Raw genomic sequence first — 20,229 nt, 5'->3', positions numbered from 1 at the left:
GTCTCTCCATCTCTCTCTATTCACCGTCTCTCTTTTCGTTTCTCTCCCTGCCTTTACCCCTGATCTCTCCATTTCTCTCTCCTCCCCTTCTCTCCCTCTCTCTCCCTCCTTAGCCTCTCTCTCTCTCCCTCTCATCCTCTTTGTTTGTTTCTCCCTCTCCATTTCCCTCTACCCCACTCTCTCTATCCCCCTCCATTCTCTCTACCTCGCTCCCTCCCCGCCTTCCCCTCTATCCCCCTCACTCCTTCCCCTCCCCCCTCCTCCTTCCCCATTATCTCTTTCTGTCACCTCTCTCTGCTGTCATCCAATGCCTCTACCTGCCATCCTCTGACACACATTGCCTTCTCCTGGCATCACCCACTTGCTACCTCTTTTACTCTCTCCCTGAGGTCACCCACTGCTTCTCACTGCCACCCTTTGTCTCTCCCTGTTAATCACTGCCCCTCTATCTCCCATTATCTCTCCCATTTATCAACTACATCCCCATCTACTTCTCCCTGGTGTGACTGTCACTATCTCCCTATTTCCCTCTCTCTCCTGTCGGTCTCTGCCTCTTTCAGACATCACTCTTTGCCTCTCGCTGTTACCTTTTCACTGTCCACTGCCTCTCTACATCATTCCCTTTAAGATGACACCATTGTGAGGCCATGGCCACTGTTCCAGGAGCTCACACAAATAACCTCTCCCACTGTCATGGTGACCCCCCTGTCACTTTGGCCCTTATTCTGATCGGTGCGGCCGGAGCCGATTATGCGGCCAGGACCGTGCGTGCGTAAACCCCGCCTTCCATACGGATCGCCAACTCCGTTCGTATGCGGTAAGAAGCTGGCCGAACGGACCGCACGTGTATTTTTCACGGAATACGCCTCCTCCATCTAAGGGAACCTCCCCCATCATTCGATGGTCGCAGACCATCGAATGCAGGACCGAGTGCTCCACCAGCACCCGCAACCTCAGACCACACGGACATTTCTCTGTGCAAAAGCAGGGATCTGGGCGGGCAGCTGACATCCGGCGATGTCATATGTCCGCCCCCTACACGTGCGTCACGGCCGCATTACCATACGTACGCCCAGCGTTTTCATGGGAACTCCCATGAAACGCGGGGCGTATGCATATGGTAATGAGCCCAAATAGCCCTTCACGCCCCTCTCCACCCTCTGTTCGGAGTGTTCACATATCATGCGGGATTTGGCCGTACGCCCCGCTCGCACATGCGCAGAGACGCCTCTGCACATGCGCAGACACAAAACATCGGCGGGCCGAACGCACGCGGATATATCCGCACCGATCAGAATAAGGGCCATTGTTCTGGATCCACCTACACTGTGTGTCACTATGGGCCTTATTCTAGTTCACTCTTTCTGACAAAATCCTTCTTAAATGGACAAAATGTGCACTGCAGGGGGGTATATGTAACTTGTACAGAGAGAATTAGATTTGGTGGGGTTTTACTTCAAAGTGAGATCTACATTGCAGTGTAAAAATAAAGCAGCCAGTATTTACCCTGCACAGAAACAAAATAACTCACCCAAATCTAATTCTCTCTGCACATTTTACATCTGCCCCCCTGCAGTGCACATGGTTTTGTCCATCTAAGAAAGATTTTGTCAGAAAGAGTGAACTAGAATAAGGCATAATGTGTATTTGGCATAACTGTGTGTGGCATAATGGTTATGGACATTACAGTTTGTGGCACAATGTGTAATGGGCATTAAGGTATGGGGCATAATGTGTAAGGGTCATTATGGTGTGTGGTATAATATGTAATAGACATTACAGTGTGGCATATTCTGTAATGTGCATTACAGCATGTGGCATATTGTCTAATAAGCATTGCCTTTTTTGGAATGGCCACACTATAGTTTTTTCATAAATTCTTATGTTTTTCTTGAATTCGTGTTTGGGCATATTTTTACTGTTAGCACTGGGAGCGCCGAATTGCCAAAACAATTTTTTTGGGCTGGGGGGAGCTAAATTTCTAGTTACGCCACTGTAGTTGCGGCACCTATCACAGGGAGGCATGCTGCCTGTGACCATGGCTGAACGGGCAGCAGTGTTGGATGCCGCCTGTGTAACCAGGGATTGATAGAGGGGGAGGTGAAGGGGGCAATCGCCCTCCTCCTAAAAGACAACCAATCCTCCTCACTGGAAGACAGCTCCACCATGTCTGCGGACGGTGGAGAGGGCAGCCTGGTAATCCCGAGCAGCGCTCGCCGGATCAGGCTGCAGCAGTGGGCTGGGCATCGGCGGCAGCTCTCTCCTTCCCTGCACTTGAGAATGTGAGCAGGTAGAGACACAATTACTGCTGCTGTCCCATCCCCTGCCGCTGTCGTGTGTGTCCCCCCCCCCAGCTCTGTATGCTCCAGCCAATGGGACTAGGGGGAAGGGGGGGTGTTAATATGTTGTTCCTAGGGGTGGTGTGACCCCTAAATCCGGCCTTGCGTATGTATTATGTATGTATGTGTGTGTGTTATACGGATGAGCAGCACTCCTGAGGACCAATAATACACACTTACAGGCGGCTGTAGTTAACTACAGCCGACCAGTAAGCGTGTATTATTGGTCCTCAGGAGTGCTGCTCATCCGTATATCTTGTATTTACCTAAGGCTGGCTAGCCTTACCTGCAGCGGGCACCCGGGGCAGTTGGTATCAGGACGCTGGGAGAGCCTGTATTGTACATTTTCTCTCTCTCTATCTATCTATCTATCTATATATAATCTATATCTTGCTGTACGGTCCGGCACTGCCCATCCTCTTAGTCGCAAGACTTACAGTAAAATGCCCAGGTGCCCATCACTCGTCAAACCGACTCCACACAAATAGCGATATACAAACAGATGTCACTCCGGGTCTTTGTGGTGAAAAAAAGTAAACTGCTTTTTTTCACCACAAAAGGGGGGCAGTTGATAGTCCCACTGTCACCCCTTGTCTTTATCTCCCCAGCCCCACAGGCTGCAGAATAGATGCTGTGCGCATGCACCTATCTGCAGCCTGAGGGGCTGGGGACATAGCCAGCAGCTCAGAGAGCCACTAGCCATGCCGCCACAGCAGCGATAATGGGGCATGGTCTCATTTAAATAGGCCAAGCCCCTATCGCTAGGTCACACCCTAAAAAAAATTGGGCGTGCCTCCGCCGCACAACAGATCCCTCCCCCCCCCCATTAGGGCTGCTTTAAGATATTTCCCGGGCTGGATTTAATTCCCAATCCGCCCCTGTCTGCAGATCACAGCACAGATTCTCCAGAGTCTCTCCAGTATTACCTGATGCTGCAGCTGTGAAGCAATACCTGCAACCTTGCCTATGCCTCAGCTCATTACAGCTGCTCTCGTTCCTGGCCAGTCAAGTCTACTCCCACCTGCAGCTATAAAAGTGCTAGGTGGACTCCTGCTCTTTGTCAGAGCTTCCATTATCAACCATCAGGTTAGATGTGCCTATGTTCAAGTGCTATACCAGCTCCTGCACAGTCTGACTCCTACAGTGCTCGGGCACTGTCTCCTGCTGCTTCCAGGCAGTCTCCAAGCCAGCTGTTCCTGTCAGCTATCATTCCTATCGTACTTCACCTGCATTCTGCACCTGTGTGCCTCCAAGCTCCTTCACCAGTGTTCACCTGTTCCTGCCTTTCAAGACCCTGCACCAGAGTTCCTACACCTGTGTGCCTCCAAGCTCCTTCACCAGTAATCACCTGTTCCTGCCTTTCAAGACCCTGCACCAGCGTTCCTACATCTGTGTCTCCAAGCTTCTTCACCAGTGTTCACCTGTTCCGGCATTCCAAGACCCTGCACCAGCATTCACCTGCGTGCTTCCAAGTTCCTGCACCTGTGAACACTTGCACCTGCGACCACCTTCTCTCAACAGATCTTAGCTATCCGTAGCTGTGCCCTGGTTCCGGCCTACTCCGTACTTCCGGCACCTGTGCTCCTGTGGTCGTTCTGCAGTCTCCGGTGAGCCACACACATCAGAAGCCTTCCTTTCTGGAAATCCCTTGGCTCATCTTCAGACCAATCATCCAATCTCCAATCATCCAATTCTCTAATCCCCAATCTTCCAATCTTCAATCACTTACTTGCACCTGCAATTCCGTTATCAGTTACCTGTACTTGCAATTCTGTTACCAGTATTGCTGTCTTGTATATTCTTCAATAAAGACCTATTTATTATTTCATCCTGTTGTCCTGGTCACGCCTTCGGGCCCTCCTTCATGTATGAGTGGATGCCTAAAACCCTTTACAGGCTCCCAGGGTTATACGCCTGCCCCTACGCCTGAGACTTCCCACCTCAGGCGTGACACTTTTGACTTGGAGCCACACTTCCCATTTTGCTGGGCATTCCGGTATTCAAAAGACTTTGAAGTTCCTCTTGCGATCTTACTGGTGGCCAACCATTCGGCAGGACGTGACCAACTTTGTTTCATCTTGCGTCAAATGCGCTCAGCACAAGACCTCTCGAACTCCTCCGGCTGGAGCTTTGCTACCACTGTCCATTCCAACGGAACTGTGGACTCATCTTTTGATGGACTTTATATCCGAGCTACCTCCATCAAACGGTTACACTGTGATCTGGGTGGTAGTTGATCGATTTTCGAAGATGGCTCACTTCGTGCCCCTAAAGTCCTTGCCCTCTGCCTCCGTGTTAGCTCAACTCTTCTTCTCGTCCATCTTCAAGCTTCATGGATTGCCTAATGAAATCATATCAGACCGAGGATTTCAGTTTGTCACCAAATTCTGGAGAGCCCTATGTTCGGCCGTTTAAGTAAAACTGAAATTCTCCACCGCCTTCCATCCTCAGACCAATGGTCAAACTGAACGTTTTAACCAAGATCTGGAAACATTCATTTGACCCTTCGTGTCCTCCTCTCAGGATGAATGGAAAGATCTTTAGCCTTGGGCCGAGTATGTACATAACAACTCCTACCATTCCTCTTGGGGCACTACAACCTTCTTTACAGTTTATGGCAAGCACCCACAGTCTCCTGACTTCACAAGTTTGCCTTCTCCAGAGGTTCCCACAGCTTCTTCCTCTCTCCATCGTTTTGCAAAAATCTGGGCTGTGGTCCATAATGCTCTCCTTCAAGCTTCTGCCAGATATAAGAGTGCAGCTGACAAAAGAAGAAAGGCGGTTCCACCATTGAAGGTAGGGGATCGAGTATGGCTGTCCACCCGTAATCTTCAACTTCGTTTGCCCTCCATGAAATTTGCCCCGCGCTTCATTGGGCCATTTTCCATCACTCAAGTCATCAACCCGGTGGCTTACAGACTGCAACTTCCATCTTCCATGAGGATATCAAATTCCTTCCACGTATCTCTTCTTAAACCATTAAAACTAAGCATCTTCCAAAAGAGGGTACCCAGACCTCCGAAAGTCAATACTGAGAAAGATGCAGAGTTTGATGTCAACGAATCATACACTCTTGTTATCGCAACTCCCGTCATCAATTCCTAGTGGAGTGGACTGGATTCGGGCCGGAGGAGAATTCTTGGGTAGACAAAGCTGATTTACACGCTCCAAGTCTCGTTAAACACTTCTTCCTGAAGAATCCCCATAAGAAGCACAAACGTCCTGAGGTTACCCGAAAAGGGGGGGGGGGGGTGCACGGCGGGTACTTTACTCACCCGTCCATGTCTGTGCACGGCGGGTACTTTACTTACCCATCCGTGCCCGTCGCCGGCTGGCGTGCATATAAAGGATCTGCCTAGGCAGTTCAGTGTAAGTACAAAAAGTCTTCTGTGCCGTGCACTACCTGGAAGGCTCCTGACTTATTGTGCCCTTGCTATTCCCGCTGTGTCCGTCAGCTTGCTATTGGCCATAGACCCCATCGCTTCATTCCAGTCACGCTGGTCCCAGCTCCTCCCTGGAACTCCTGGGTTCTTACCTCCTGGACTACCAACTCCGGTCCCACTTCTGGAACTCTCAGGATTACGCTTCCAGAATCTTCAGGCATCAGTCCATTCCCCATAACTCCAGATCCATTGCTGTTGTCATCTTTTCACTTCTTTACCAGGACTTTCACAATCATTATTACTGGACTTTGCAGAGACTTTGGGGAAAATTTACTAATATGAAAAACCTAGTTTTTCATATTAGTATTTCCCCTACGACTGCATACGACTGTTTCAGTCGTATGCAAAGTCGTGTTCCGGAGGGGAATGTACAAAGCAGTCAGATACGACTGCTTTGTAACCCTCCGATGGTGTATTCATTCGTATTAGCTGGCCATATATACGGCCGCTAATACGAATTTTTCAGGCAGCCTGCACGGATCAGTCAGATCCGTGCAGGCTGCAAGGTGTAAAAAAAAATAGAAAAATAAATAATTTAAAAAAAACAGCGTGGGGTCCCCCCACAGCTGTAACCAGCACCGGGGCCGGTAATTAAAAATCAGGGAACCCGACAAATAGGGGTTCCCCGATTTTTAACAACCAGCCCCAGGTCCGGGGCTGGTTCCCAAAATACGGAGGACAAAATGAGTAGGGGTCCCCCGTATTTTAAGAACCAGCCCCAGGCCAAACCAGCCAGCAGGGAAATGTCACAGCCGGGGGACACTTATTATATAAGGTCCCGCGGCCAAAACATTAACCCTACCGACCAGTCAGCCTGGCCAGGGGCCCTGGGGGAGTGGGGACCCCCCAATAAAGAATGTCCCTCCTCCAGGACTTACCTTACCAGGCTGAAGCCTGGTGCTGTCCCCGGTGGCCCTGTGCGGTGGCCACCGGGCTGATTCTGTGTAAAAGAATAGATGAAAACCTATTGTTTAAAACTGTGGAACTATGAGTCCCAGCAAGCCTCCCCCGCAAGCTTGGACTTGGAGAACCACAAGTCCCAGTCTTAGGGGCATTAAAGGGCCCGCTGGCACTTGTAGTTCCACAGTAATAAAAATAGTACAATAAACACACACTGACACAATGAAAATAAAAGTTTAATACATCCATTACACACATACTGATACTTACCTATCTTGATCCCGTAGGTAGCCCTCTGTCCTGGTGTCCGGTGTCCTGTGTCGTCCTTCAGGTCCATGTCGGCGGTCTGTGTTGTTACATACCGTAATGCAAATTAAACATTATACCGCACACCATAGTGCCCATTCCATAGTATGCAGCACACTATAATGCCAATGCCATATTATGCTACACACCATAATGCCCATTATATATTATGCCACACACTTTAGTGTCAATTACAAATTCACACACTGTAATGCAAATTACACATGATACCGCACACCGTAGTGCCCATTACATTATGCAGCACACCATAATGCCCATGACATTATGCCACACACCGTAATGCCCATTCCATATTATGTTGCACACCCTAATGCCCATTACACATTGTGCCGCACAACGTAATGTCCATTATACATTATACTGCACACCATAATGCCCATTACACATTATGCTAATGTAATGCTCCGCAGCACTGCTGCTTATACAGTTAGCACATAATGCCCCCAGTAGTGTCTGTTACACATAATGCCCCCAATATTGTCCATTTCACACAATGCCCCCAGTAGTATCCATTATACATAATGCACCAAGTAGTGCAGAGATGCCACTGGGTCCTTGTGTATTTTGGCTCCGCTGCTCTTGCTGGTGGTAGGGAGCTTCCAGTTGTTTGGAGCTGCTGTCGGCTAAGGTGCCACTTTATGGTGTGTCAGGACGGGGGCAGAGGAGAATCAGCTTCATGGCTTGGCTGGAGAGGGGGACAACATCAGGGCTAGTAGGGGAGGTGGGGAGAATGGCAGGCTCTTGGCTGGCTCTGTGGGGACAGGGGGAGAGGAGCAGCATGAGCATCTCAGCAGGACAGGGGGAGAGGAGCAGCAGCTTCATGACTCCTCCTCCTCAACATGGACCATGAGTCTCCGATCGGCGGCAATGTCTCATACAGTGCTCTGCTACTATATGCGGCCCCACCTCCACCCACCCGCTGTTCTCTGAGTGACCGAGTCCCGGAGAACAGCGGAAGGGAGGAGGTGGCCCGCACACAGTAGTAACAGGCAGGGGCAGATCCAGATGTGTAACAAGAGCTGAGAGAAGCGTAAGATAGAAAAGGGAAGGAAGAGAAAAAGGGAGAGAGAAAAAGGATAGAGAGATGGAGAGCGGAAGGATGGAGAGCAGAGCAAGAGTTGGAGAGTGAGAGTGAGTGAGAGAGATGGAGCGCAGAGAGAAGGAAAATGGATAGAGAGATGGAGAGCAGAGAGTAGGGGCTAACAAGAGCTGAGAGAAGCGGGAGAGAGAAAAGGGAAGGAAGAGAAAAAGGGGAGAGAGAAAAAGGATAGAGAGATGGAGAATGGAGAGAGGAGAGCAGAGAGACAGAGGGCAGTATTCAAAATATTTGCCGTGTTTTATGGCGAGTTTGTGCATACGGCGATATTTTACATTGAATACTGCCCAGAGAGAGAGGGAGGAAGAGCAGAGAGAGAAGGAGAGCAGAGAGAGAGAGAGAAGGAGAGCAGAGAGAGAGAGAGAGAGAGAAGGAGAGAGAGAGAAGCAGAGCAGAGAGAGAGAGAGAGAGAGGAGAGTGGCAAGAGAGAGAAGGAGAGTAGCAATAGAAGGAGAGCAGAGAGAGAGAGAGTGAAGGAGAGAGAGAGGAGAGCAGAGAGAGGAGAGAAAGAGAAGGAGAGAGAGGAGTACAGAGAGAGAGAGAGATGCAGGTATTCAATACTTTAATTCCCCTTGTGCAGCGAATCCTGTTTTGGATTCGCTGCACAATCGCCGGGTTCCGGAGGGCTGCAGCAATCGCTGGCAGACCTCCCTCACCCTCTATTCAACGCCTCAGGGGCTTGCTGCCCCTGGCGGAGAATTTTAACCCCCCGGCAAATGCCGCAGGGAGCCGGAGGACGGCTGCAGGCAAGGAGAAGGAGGGCTGTCGGGGACACAGGGAGAGCCCCCCAGAGCTGGCAGGGGGCTGTGTTAGGGAGCCGCTACACACTGGTCCCGATCGTGCATATGTAATGATCGGGACCAGTGTGCAGTGAATATATGAATATTAATGAGCGGCTCCCGGGCCGGCCCCCTGCTGGTGAATGTGTAAAAAAAATATATATATTGTTTAGAATTTTTTTTTTTTAAATATATTCATGTTCTGCAAGCACATGAATAAAAATAGCATTCCCCTTCACAGAAAAAAAAATTGGATTTTTTGACACCAAAATAAAAATCGCTTTATTTTCAAAGATCACATTCAAGTTCACCTAAAAAAGATGACAAATGTAAAATGGAGAATCCTGGCGAAAATAACTGGAAAAACAGTTCTCCACTTCAGCATTGAATACACTCTTGGCGAATTCCACTGAAAACCACCGGCGAATCGCAGTGAATCACAAACGGCGAATCGCCAGACATTCGCTCTTCATTTGCAGCGAATTGTGTCCATTGAATAGGGCGAATTGTTTTTTTCTGTGAGAAAATTCACCAGAAAACAGGCGAATTGCCAGATTCGCTGAAAAAAATGGCGAATCAGAGGCATTGAATACTGGCCAGAGAGACAAGGAGAGCAGGGAGAGAGGAGAGCAGAGAGAGAGAGAGAGAGAAGGAGAGCAGAGAGAAACAAGGAGAGCAGGGAGAGACAAGGAGAGCAGGGAGAGAGAGAGAGAGGAGAGTGGCGAGAGGAGAGCAGAGAGAGAGAGAGAAGGAGAGAGAGAGAGAGGAGAGCAGAGAGAGAGGAGAGAAAGAGGAGAGAGAGGAGAACAGAGAGAGAGAGACAAGGAGAGCAGGGAGAGAGGAGAGCAGAGAGAGAGAGAGAGAGAGAAGGAGAGCAGAGAGAGAAAAGGAGAGCAGAGAGAGAAGGAGAGCATAGAGAGAGAGAGAGCGAGAGGAGAGAAAGAGGAAAGAGATAAGGAGAGAGAGAAGGAGAGCAGAGAGAGAGACAAGGAGAGCAGGGAGAGAGAGGAGAGTGGCGAGAGAGAGAGGAGAGTGGCGAGAGAGAAAGAAGGAGAGTGGTGAGAGGGAAAAGTAGAGTGCAGAGAGCGGTGAGAGAGGAGAGTGGTGAGAGAAAGAAAGAGCGGCAAGAGAGAAAGAAGGAGAGTAGCAAGAGAGAAAGGGGTGCTGCGAGAGAAAAAAAGGAAAGGGGAGTGAGAGAAAGAAGGAGAGCGGAGTGAGAAAAGGAGAGTTCAGAGACACGTACATTGACCCTGGCGGCCGCTACATACTACTATCCCTAAAGATACACGGTGAAATATTCACTATTATGAATATATACGCTCCCAACGCCCCAAACATATCCTTTTACACCAAAATATCCAACTTATTACTGGCAACAAACACACAAAACCTCATAATAGGGGGTGACTATAATCTCACTTACGACTCCTCATTAGATAGATCCCCACCACTCCCACAACGCACCACCAGGAAACGAGACGGACTAACGATACTAATGTCCAAACATAGGGCCTTATTTTGGTTCACTCTTTCTGACAAAATACTTCTTAGATGGACAAAACCATGTGCACTGCAGGGGGGCAGATGTAACATGTGCAGAGAGAATTAGATTTCCCCCCGGGAAAGTTCCCAGTAGATATAATGGCCAATCCGCCCCTGCCAGAGAAGCACAGGAACAGAGAATTTTCTCCCTCATGCAGAGGGTGTGATCATATGTACATGTTTCTGCTACTGTCCAGTTTTCCGAGGTTACAGGATGCAGGTATGTGCCAGTGTCCACTGCTTACAAAATACATGTATGTGTTGCTATTCAGTGTCTGGTGGTTACATAATACATTTATGTGCTACTGTCTGATAGTTAGAGGATACCTGCATGTGCTGCTGTCCAATGAAGCCCTAGACAGCCTGGAACCTCTATGGTGCGGGGAGGACAATCTAACAAGCACTAGACAGCCTTGAACCTCTATGGTGCAGTGATGAAAATCTAACACGCATTATACAGCCTGGAACCTCTATGTTGCAGGGAGGACAATCTTACAAGCACTGGACAGCCTGGAACCTCTATGGTGCGAGGTGGACAATCGAACAAGCATTATACAGCCTGGAACCTCTATGGTGTGAGGTGGACAATGTTTCAAGCACTAGAAAGCCTGGAAACCTCTATGGAGCAGGTAGGACAATCTAGCAAGCACTATAGAGCCTGGAACCTCTATTGTGCAGGGAGGACAATCTTACAAGTACTAGACTTGGTGCTTGGTCTATGGTGCAGGGAGGACAATCTAACAAGCACTAGACTAGACCGCCTACAACCTCTATGGTGCGGGGAGGACAATCTAACAAGCATTATACAGCCTGGAACCTCCAGGATTTCAAAAGGAATTACTCATATTATTTTGTTATAATTTGCCAAACCAATTAAGCATTGTTTTACCTAGCTACATGTTCCAGCATGCACTGGCTTGTAGTCAATGGCTACTAGTGCATTCTGGGACATGTAGTTCCCCTTATCACCTATAAAGGGTGACTACAGCCTTGTGCAGGATTACTAATCCTTCAATGACTAATCTCCTGGACTCAGTGATAATAACACACAATGGAATCTCCCCCAGTGTCAGCCAGCGAGGAGTACAACAAACATTACATCTGCTGCCTGACCTGTACACAGATGGGACGCAGTGCCAGGTTTTGCCACAGTACACCAAGACATGCTTATTATATATATATATATTTAATTATTTATTAACAGTTTCTTATATAGCGCATACATATTCCACAGCGCTTTACAGAGTACAGTTGAAGATTCACATCAGTCCCTGTCCCAGTGGAGCTTACAATCTATATTCCCTACCACATGTACACGCACACACATTCATTCTAGTGTTAATTTAGTTAACCTACCAGTATATTTTTGGATTGTGGGAGGAAACCGGAGTACCCGGAGGAAACTCACGCAAACACAGGGAGAATATACAAATACCCATTGTGGGTATCGAACCCATGACCTCAGTGCTGTGAGGCAGTAGTGCTAAACATTACACCATCAGTGCTGCTATATATAGCATGGTTATATGTATACAGATGGGAAGCAGTGCCAGGTTCTGCCACATTATACCGAGACAGAACAACATGCTTATTATATACAATTATATATATGTACAGCGCAGGGCTCATGAGTTGTTCCGCTGGGTTGTTGGGAGTTATCTGACCGGACCGCTATTATGAAGAATGCCAAAAGAAGCCCATATGTTTCTATAGGGTAAAGATTAGCTGGTGTAACCCTCCGCAAAGAAGCCCCTGTGTCCAGGACCTGAAAATGGGCTTTTCCCCCCAGTACATCCTGCCCTCTGTATGTGTGGAGTTTACATGTTCTCCTTGTGTTTGTGTGACTTTCCTCCCACCCTCCCAAATTCATACTGGCAGGCAATTGGCTTCTGGCAAATAATGTATGTGTCCATATGGTAGGGTGTATAGAGTGTAAGCTCTGCTGGTGCAGGGACTGATACACTCTATGTACAGTGCTGCAGAATATGTATATGTTATATCAGGTAATATACATTAGTACCATGACTCACCCAGCACCACCGGAGAGCTATTGTTGCTGAGGGGGACCTTAGGGGTAATACTAGGGGGGAAAAGGACGTCCAGGAGCCAGAAGCCCCCAGCAGGAGGCAGGTGGGCAGCAGCCAGCAGCAGTAGAGAGAGGCTCCATCTGGGACTTTTCTTGTGTCTCAGCATTCTCAGCCGGATCAGGAATGACACAACTACACAGGGCTATGCAGAGATAAGGCAGGAGAAAGCTAATGCCAGCAGCAGCTCATTAATAATTAGCCGTCTTCTCTCATTCCCTCAGCAAAAATTACAGGACAGAGAGATGTCTCCCCCTGATGGAAATGACAGTGACACTGCCTAACTGTGCTAAGTAATAAAGAGATTTCCCATACACTCGGAGGGACAGATCCCCCTTTTTACATACAATTTATCAATACCAATTCTGACTCATGATAGTTTCCTTCACCCCCATACAGGTGCCAGGATACCCATCAGGCATATCCTTATGTGCAGTACCACACATGTGGTCTACTTCATCAGATGCCCGTATGGTCTGCTCTATGTGGGCAAGACCACACGGACATTTAAAGAACGCATGACGGGACATAGATCTCACATTAGACAATCCCTGGAAGGCAGAGTGGGAACAGTGGAACAACCGGTTCCGCAACATTTCAGGGAACATAAACATAATCTTGCCTCAATACGGTATAAAATAATTGATCATGTCCCTAAAAACTTGCGTGGAGGGAACAGAGATAAAAAATTGCTGCAGCTAAAATCCAGATGGATTCATCGTCTGAACAATATAGCACCCCAAGAGTTAAATGAAGCATGCAGTTTTTCATGCTTTTTGTGATTTTCCTTGGTTGTCCATTTACTGTCTTCGTATACACTGCTTTCTTGCTGTAAATTATTTTTCATATTGTTTTTTATGTATTGCTTCCAGATTATCTGGCTATATCATTAGCCGATCAAGAGCATATATAAAGATCCGGCTGCTTGATGCACCGATTTTCGCCAGATTTATTGTGCCACTTACATTTTAAAGTATGTTTCACTTTTTGTTTACTAGGTCACTTAGCAACCTGTCCGGAGGTCCCAGCTTGCCGCACGGCATGCGTCGCAGAGTGGTGACTTCATCAGGACCGGACTCCCGGCGGGGAGCAAGCGACTCACACGGTGGAGGGAGGTGATATAGGTAAGGTCTCTATGTCTGTATTGTTGAGCTTGAAAACGGTTAATTAAAACCGAAACGTTGCCCCGGACCCCGCTGTCTGAGTATATGTTTCTTCATTTAAATGATATCATCCTTGCTATATATTTTTTTAGCTAAAGGTTTGGTGCATGGCATGGGATAGTGCTGCAGCTTACCTATCTGCCAATGTGACATTGATTAATGGTGCTGAGCATCGGAAGCCAAGGCATACTCACTGCACAAGTGTACAGTGCATTACTGGGAGAGTTGACTAAGTCCCATGAGACTTTGCACAAGAGGTCAGAGGCTGAGAGGTTTGTGCTGACCTCTGCTTGGTGGAGCTCATCATATGCTTCTAAGGCCCATGGAGGACAGCAGCAGCAGCAGCCTTGTCATAGGAGGGTTTTGGTACTTTGCCGGCAGTTACGTAGTCAGCGTAGTGTCCCTCTCAGCATCAGTGTAGTGTTCCTGCAGCCAGCGTAGTCAGCATCTCTGTCAGTATCAGCATCGTGTTCCCGCAGCCAGCGTAGTTAGCATAGTCCATATCCTTGTCAGCAGTGGCGTAGCTAGCATGGAGCCAGAGGAGCTCAAGCTCCAGGCGCCAGAGGTTCAAATGGCACCGTGCACTGCTAACGGCACCTGCTGTGTCTTCTCTGCTGTGCCGCCGGCTCACAATATCAGCTGTCTTGTCTCCGTCTCTGCACTTTCCGGGGCCACTCTGCTCAGAGCAGCTCAGCTGCAGAGGCTCCTCACAGAGAGCTCAAACAGCAGAGCTCAGCTCTATGTACATCATTGACTGGATCACACAGACAGGAAACATGTGCAGCAACAGCAGCAGCAGCTCCTCTCCCGGGCACTGTGACTGATGTCCTCCTCTTCTCCTCCTCAAAGGTGTTGGTTAGTGCTCCGTGGGTGTGGGGGGCCACTGGCAGTGTGTGCTACAGTATATGTATTGTATTGTAGGTATGCTGCATGAGTTTATACGCTGTGTGTGTGTTTATGCATGCTGTATGTGTGTATATGATATGCTGCGTGTGGGAGTTGTGTGTGTGTGCATGCTATTTGTATGTTTGTAGGTATCCTGCATGTGTATGTGTGACACCCCCAAGGCCAGTGGTGGCCCGGTTTACCTAAACTGGGTGGAGTTCACACTGTGAGGTTACTTCAGTTCTTCTTTTCCAATTGCTCACAATGAATTGACAAGTTGGTACATTTATAACAGTTTATATTGTGACTCTTGGGTGAGGGTATAAATGATCACCTTCAGTAATAACGGCAATTATGGTATCAAGCAAACAAAGCACTGCACACTTCTGTACACATCTTTAGCGGAAGAGTACAATATATCCAATCCGATGAACAATTCAATTCTTGTAACACAATCTGTTTACCTGCAATATATGTAAACTTCTCTTCACAATACACTTACTATTATGTGCAATAGCTGCATACATTAACTAGACTCTGCTATATCATCCTACTACTGGGTACCCAGATACAACTCAATAGTCACTATTCCTTGTAATGATCCTGCAGATCAAATGATGTTTAACAGTCTCTTCAGGTTGGCTCAGTCAGCAGTAAAGCACAGTCTTTATTTGGGGGTCAGTGGCTGAGAGTCTTGCAATAGGTTTGTTAACTGAAAACAGTCCAAGGCCAACTCATTTAGGTGTTCTCAAATCCTTAGACAGGGCTTGGTTAATGCTGAATCCCACATTCAAAGCAGCTTCCAGCATGAAGGGGTTAAATGAAGTCTCTGCATTCACAGTCTACTGAGAGATCCTTTTATAAAGGTTACAGTCTTTTTAGGGCAGTCCTGTTATATACTCTGCTGGGGGGTCTGACAGGGACCCACTTCTATAGCCAGGAGCTATCTTTTGCCTGAGCTCTCTGTGGATGCTTTCCTCTGTTAATACTGGAGTTGGGGTGAGTGGTGCAAACTTGGATCTAGTGGGGAGCACACTGTTGCACAGGGGTGTGATAGTCAGACTCACGCTTTATTGGATGTTGCTGGTACAGGCTGTTACAGTGTCCTCCACTCTGCATGCTGTCCTGCTCTGCAGGGTCTCCTCTGAGCACATGGGGCTCTGTGTGTCTTTGCACCTTGCTGCTGCTGCTGCTGCTGTTAGCAGTTATTTCCACTGTGTCCCACTCAGTAGCCTGCACTTTTATTGCTAGCAGGGACGGCTGGCAGATTAGCTGGGGAGATTAAGAACTCTCTCTGTGTCACTCTCTTCACACCTCAGTTCCATTTAGCTCAGACACCATGCTGCTGCTGCTGCTGCTGCTGCTCTAGTCTCTCTCTCTTCCACATGCTTCTTCCTGCTTCACCTCTTGACCCCACACTCTGTTAGCCAATACAGCTACCTTTTCTTCAAAGCTGTCAATCATCCTGCTGGGTTGATCCCGCCCCTGCTGGTAGCATTAAAGGGGCCTGCACTCAATTTACCCTCAGTGCTCCATACCTTAGGCAGATACTCACAATGTCAGTTTATAGTGATCAGCAACCCACTGGGGTGCTACATTCGCCCACGCTTTTTCATGTGCGTGTCCTCACGCATCAACAGCTAATGGCAACGGGAACCATCAATCCCCATAACTGGCGGGCAAGATATTCCTTGTGCTTCTTGCTGGTAGAAATTCCTTTTGGATCTTTTTTCTTTCCTTCTTGATGCCTGCTGTAACCACAAGGTGACCTCCTCCTTGCTGATCGTGTGGTACTCAACGTCGGGCCCATGCAATTCTGGGAAGAGCCATGTCACCTTCTCCTTAGCTGCACTAGGGGTTTGTTCCGGGGCCTTACACTCAGACTTTGATACATCTGACTCTTTGCTATTGGTTTTCAAGGCTCTAGATCTCTCTGCCACAACTAGTTGCCCCACAGCTTCAATGGCTCTTTCTCGGTGAGTTGCACTGGAATCTGTTGGTCTGGGGTTGGCTGTGCTGGAACCAGTGTACTCTATCCTTTTTCTGCTCTCCTGTTCTTTTGGTTCTGGGGGAAATTGCCATCTGACTACATCCTGCAGCTTCGGTTGCATCTTGTTACCTCCCCGGGGTCTTTCCTCAACCAGCAGAACTTCACTTGGTTCCTCTCTACTTTTACTGTAATGGTAATCTTGCTGGCAGTAGCGTGAACGCTCTCTAAAAGGTGGACAGCGCCAATGCTGGCTGCCCTCTGCAGCATGCCTGTTGCCTTGCACCTGAGCCCCATTTAGACTGATCACGTGTACAGCCTTGATACCTTTCTTTCCATTTGCCAACTCAAATTCCACCATTTCGCCACTTCTCAGGCTCCGAAACCAGTTTCGGTTGGTTTTCTGAATGGCAGTAAAATGTACATACACGCTTTGTCTGGTGTCTGTTCTTTTGATGAACCCGTACCCACGTGGTACACTGAACCACACGACACGACCAGAGATCCTTCTTGGGTTGGTTCGCTCACCAGCCACAGCATTATGTACCCCAGACACACTCATTTGGCTCTGGAATACTGCAGGTGGGCCTGCATTTCTGGGTCGTCCTTCCCAGGGTGGTCCTCCTCGTGATGGTCTTCCTGAGGACTGTTGACAATGCCTCTCAATATGACCACTTTGTCTACATCGCCAACATATTGGTCTCCCTCGAGCATAAAACTGATTAGTCACCCATCTTCCCGTCTCCTGGGTAACGTCCCATCTGGATTGGTGCTTCACTCTGCGTTCTGAACGCCATTCCCCGTTTCTGTATACAGTCTGTTCTATTCTCTGGTTGGCTAGGGTCTTTCTCATCTCTGCAGTCATTTTGAGGAGTCCATCCAATGTTACAGACAATTCCCTAAAGGCTTTGTCATCTGCAGTGGGGTTGCCTTTATGCACTTCCATGTCCGATCCTGTTCGGTATGACGCCATATGTGACACCCCCAAGGCCAGTGGTGGCCCGGTTTACCTAAACTGGGTGGAGTTCACACTGTGAGGTTACTTCAGTTCTTCTTTTCCAATTGCTCACAATGAATTGACAAGTTGGTACATTTATAACAGTTTATATTGTGACTCTTGGGTGAGGGTATAAATGATCACCTTCAGTAATAACGGCAATTATGGTATCAAGCAAACAAAGCACTGCACACTTCTGTACACATCTTTAGCGGAAGAGTACAATATATCCAATCCGATGAACAATTCAATTCTTGTAACACAATCTGTTTACCTGCAATATATGTAAACTTCTCTTCACAATACACTTACTATTATGTGCAATAGCTGCATACATTAACTAGACTCTGCTATATCATCCTACTACTGGGTACCCAGATACAACTCAATAGTCACTATTCCTTGTAATGATCCTGCAGATCAAATGATGTTTAACAGTCTCTTCAGGTTGGCTCAGTCAGCAGTAAAGCACAGTCTTTATTTGGGGGTCAGTGGCTGAGAGTCTTGCAATAGGTTTGTTAACTGAAAACAGTCCAAGGCCAACTCATTTAGGTGTTCTCAAATCCTTAGACAGGGCTTGGTTAATGCTGAATCCCACATTCAAAGCAGCTTCCAGCATGAAGGGGTTAAATGAAGTCTCTGCATTCACAGTCTACTGAGAGATCCTTTTATAAAGGTTACAGTCTTTTTAGGGCAGTCCTGTTATATACTCTGCTGGGGGGTCTGACAGGGACCCACTTCTATAGCCAGGAGCTATCTTTTGCCTGAGCTCTCTGTGGATGCTTTCCTCTGTTAATACTGGAGTTGGGGTGAGTGGTGCAAACTTGGATCTAGTGGGGAGCACACTGTTGCACAGGGGTGTGATAGTCAGACTCACGCTTTATTGGATGTTGCTGGTACAGGCTGTTACAGTGTCCTCCACTCTGCATGCTGTCCTGCTCTGCAGGGTCTCCTCTGAGCACATGGGGCTCTGTGTGTCTTTGCACCTTGCTGCTGCTGCTGCTGCTGTTAGCAGTTATTTCCACTGTGTCCCACTCAGTAGCCTGCACTTTTATTGCTAGCAGGGACGGCTGGCAGATTAGCTGGGGAGATTAAGAACTCTCTCTGTGTCACTCTCTTCACACCTCAGTTCCATTTAGCTCAGACACCATGCTGCTGCTGCTGCTGCTGCTGCTGCTGCTGCTCTAGTCTCTCTCTCTTCCACATGCTTCTTCCTGCTTCACCTCTTGACCCCACACTCTGTTAGCCAATACAGCTACCTTTTCTTCAAAGCTGTCAATCATCCTGCTGGGTTGATCCCGCCCCTGCTGGTAGCATTAAAGGGGCCTGCACTCAATTTACCCTCAGTGCTCCATACCTTAGGCAGATACTCACAATGTCAGTTTATAGTGATCAGCAACCCACTGGGGTGCTACATATGTATGCTGTATTTATGTATGTATGTTGTGTGTCTGTGTATGTGTATATATGTATGCTGTGTATATGACTTTATGCTGTATTTATGTATGTATGATGCAGGGGCGGATTGGGCAGGAAAACCAGCCCGGGAATTTTTTGAAAGCAGCCCTTTTGGGGGAGAAGGATGGTGATGGGCGGAGTGTGACCTCAAGGGGTGTGGTCTCACAGGGAATGCCATACCCATGAGCCAGGAGTTTGGAACATATAGTAGGGGATATTCTAAAATTGTATAGTGTACACAAGATGCAGATCTGAAACAGGTGGTCTGAGTCTCAGTACAAGTTTGATTTGCTGCAGCATTTACACATTTTTACACTACTGTGTACAAAGGCGGATGCAGCTGTGGAGGAATTTTGTCCACCTATGAATCAGGCCCATAGTGCCATAATCAAATGGTTATTTATTATTAAATGTTCTACAATGAGATGGACTGTGACTGGGCGACAGAGGTTGTGGAGTGAAGGGCTGTGACCAGTGGGTAGATTGTGGGGTGACAGGCTGAGACTACTGGGTAGACAGTGTGGGGTGACGGGCTGTGACCAGTGGGTAGACAGTGTGGGGTGACAGGCTGTGACCAGTGGATAGACAGGGTGACGGGCTGTGACCAGTGGGTAGACAGTGTGGGGTGACGGGGGGACAAAGGTGTATATATTTTATCAACAGTGACAGACTGTGACTGTGAGGCAGACTTTGTGGGGTGAAAGTCTTTGACCAGGGGACAGAGGAATTGGCGGATGATGACTGGAAGCCATGGACAGAAGATATGGGTGGGAAGGGAAAAGGCAGGGAAAAAATACAATAAAAATGCAATTTAACCCCTCCCACAGATCACAAATATATTACCCCTTATGGGGTGGAGCAGTGTGTCACACATGCACAGTGCAGAAGGGTGACAGGTTGTCAAAACACTTAGAGGGCTAAGGGTGTACAAGGTGTCACACACACATATACACACATGGATATAGGGAACAGAGGGGGGGGGGGGTCACACACCAGGGTTTGGGTGGTAAGTTTTGGTGGGTAGAATGGGTACTGGGCTCCCCGGGCACTTAGCGAGCTATGATTATTCAACCTCGGGGTGAACTTAAGGGTATCAATGTAAGGGGAACTGCTAGCGGCAGGAAGATCCAGCGTGGGCGTGGAGCCAGTGGCTACGCAGCTGCCTGGATTGTAATGTGAGGCCAGTTACATGGGCGAGTTATCAGAGGAGTTGTGGACACTTGGAACTG

At 48.1% G+C, this 20,229-nt stretch overlaps 1 protein-coding gene and 1 long non-coding RNA gene across 2 annotated transcripts in view; one reads left to right on the top strand and one right to left on the bottom strand.

Annotated features, from left to right (window-relative positions):
* Positions 1 to 12,659, bottom strand: part of LCAT (lecithin-cholesterol acyltransferase) — a 131,419-nt gene extending 118,760 nt beyond the window's left edge. Inside the window, exon 1 of the mRNA XM_083165104.1 lies at positions 12,457 to 12,659. Within this exon, the coding sequence (XP_083021230.1) occupies positions 12,457 to 12,619 (163 nt within the window). The 5' untranslated portion in view covers positions 12,620 to 12,659. The remainder of the gene's footprint in view (positions 1 to 12,456) is intronic.
* LOC146045951 (uncharacterized) overlaps positions 10,899 to 20,229 on the top strand; it is a 221,064-nt gene continuing 211,733 nt past the window's right edge. Inside the window, exons 1-2 of the long non-coding RNA XR_014465692.1 lie at positions 10,899 to 11,055; positions 13,509 to 13,634. This is a non-coding gene — a long non-coding RNA (uncharacterized LOC146045951). The remainder of the gene's footprint in view (positions 11,056 to 13,508; positions 13,635 to 20,229) is intronic.

This window comes from Crinia signifera, chromosome 11 (assembly GCF_055691185.1).
Source record: "Crinia signifera chromosome 11, ASM5569118v1, whole genome shotgun sequence".
Classification (NCBI taxonomy): Eukaryota; Metazoa; Chordata; class Amphibia; order Anura; family Myobatrachidae; genus Crinia; species Crinia signifera.
The sequence above is the reverse complement of the archived record's forward strand: the minus strand, read 5'-3'. Positions and strand labels throughout refer to the sequence as shown.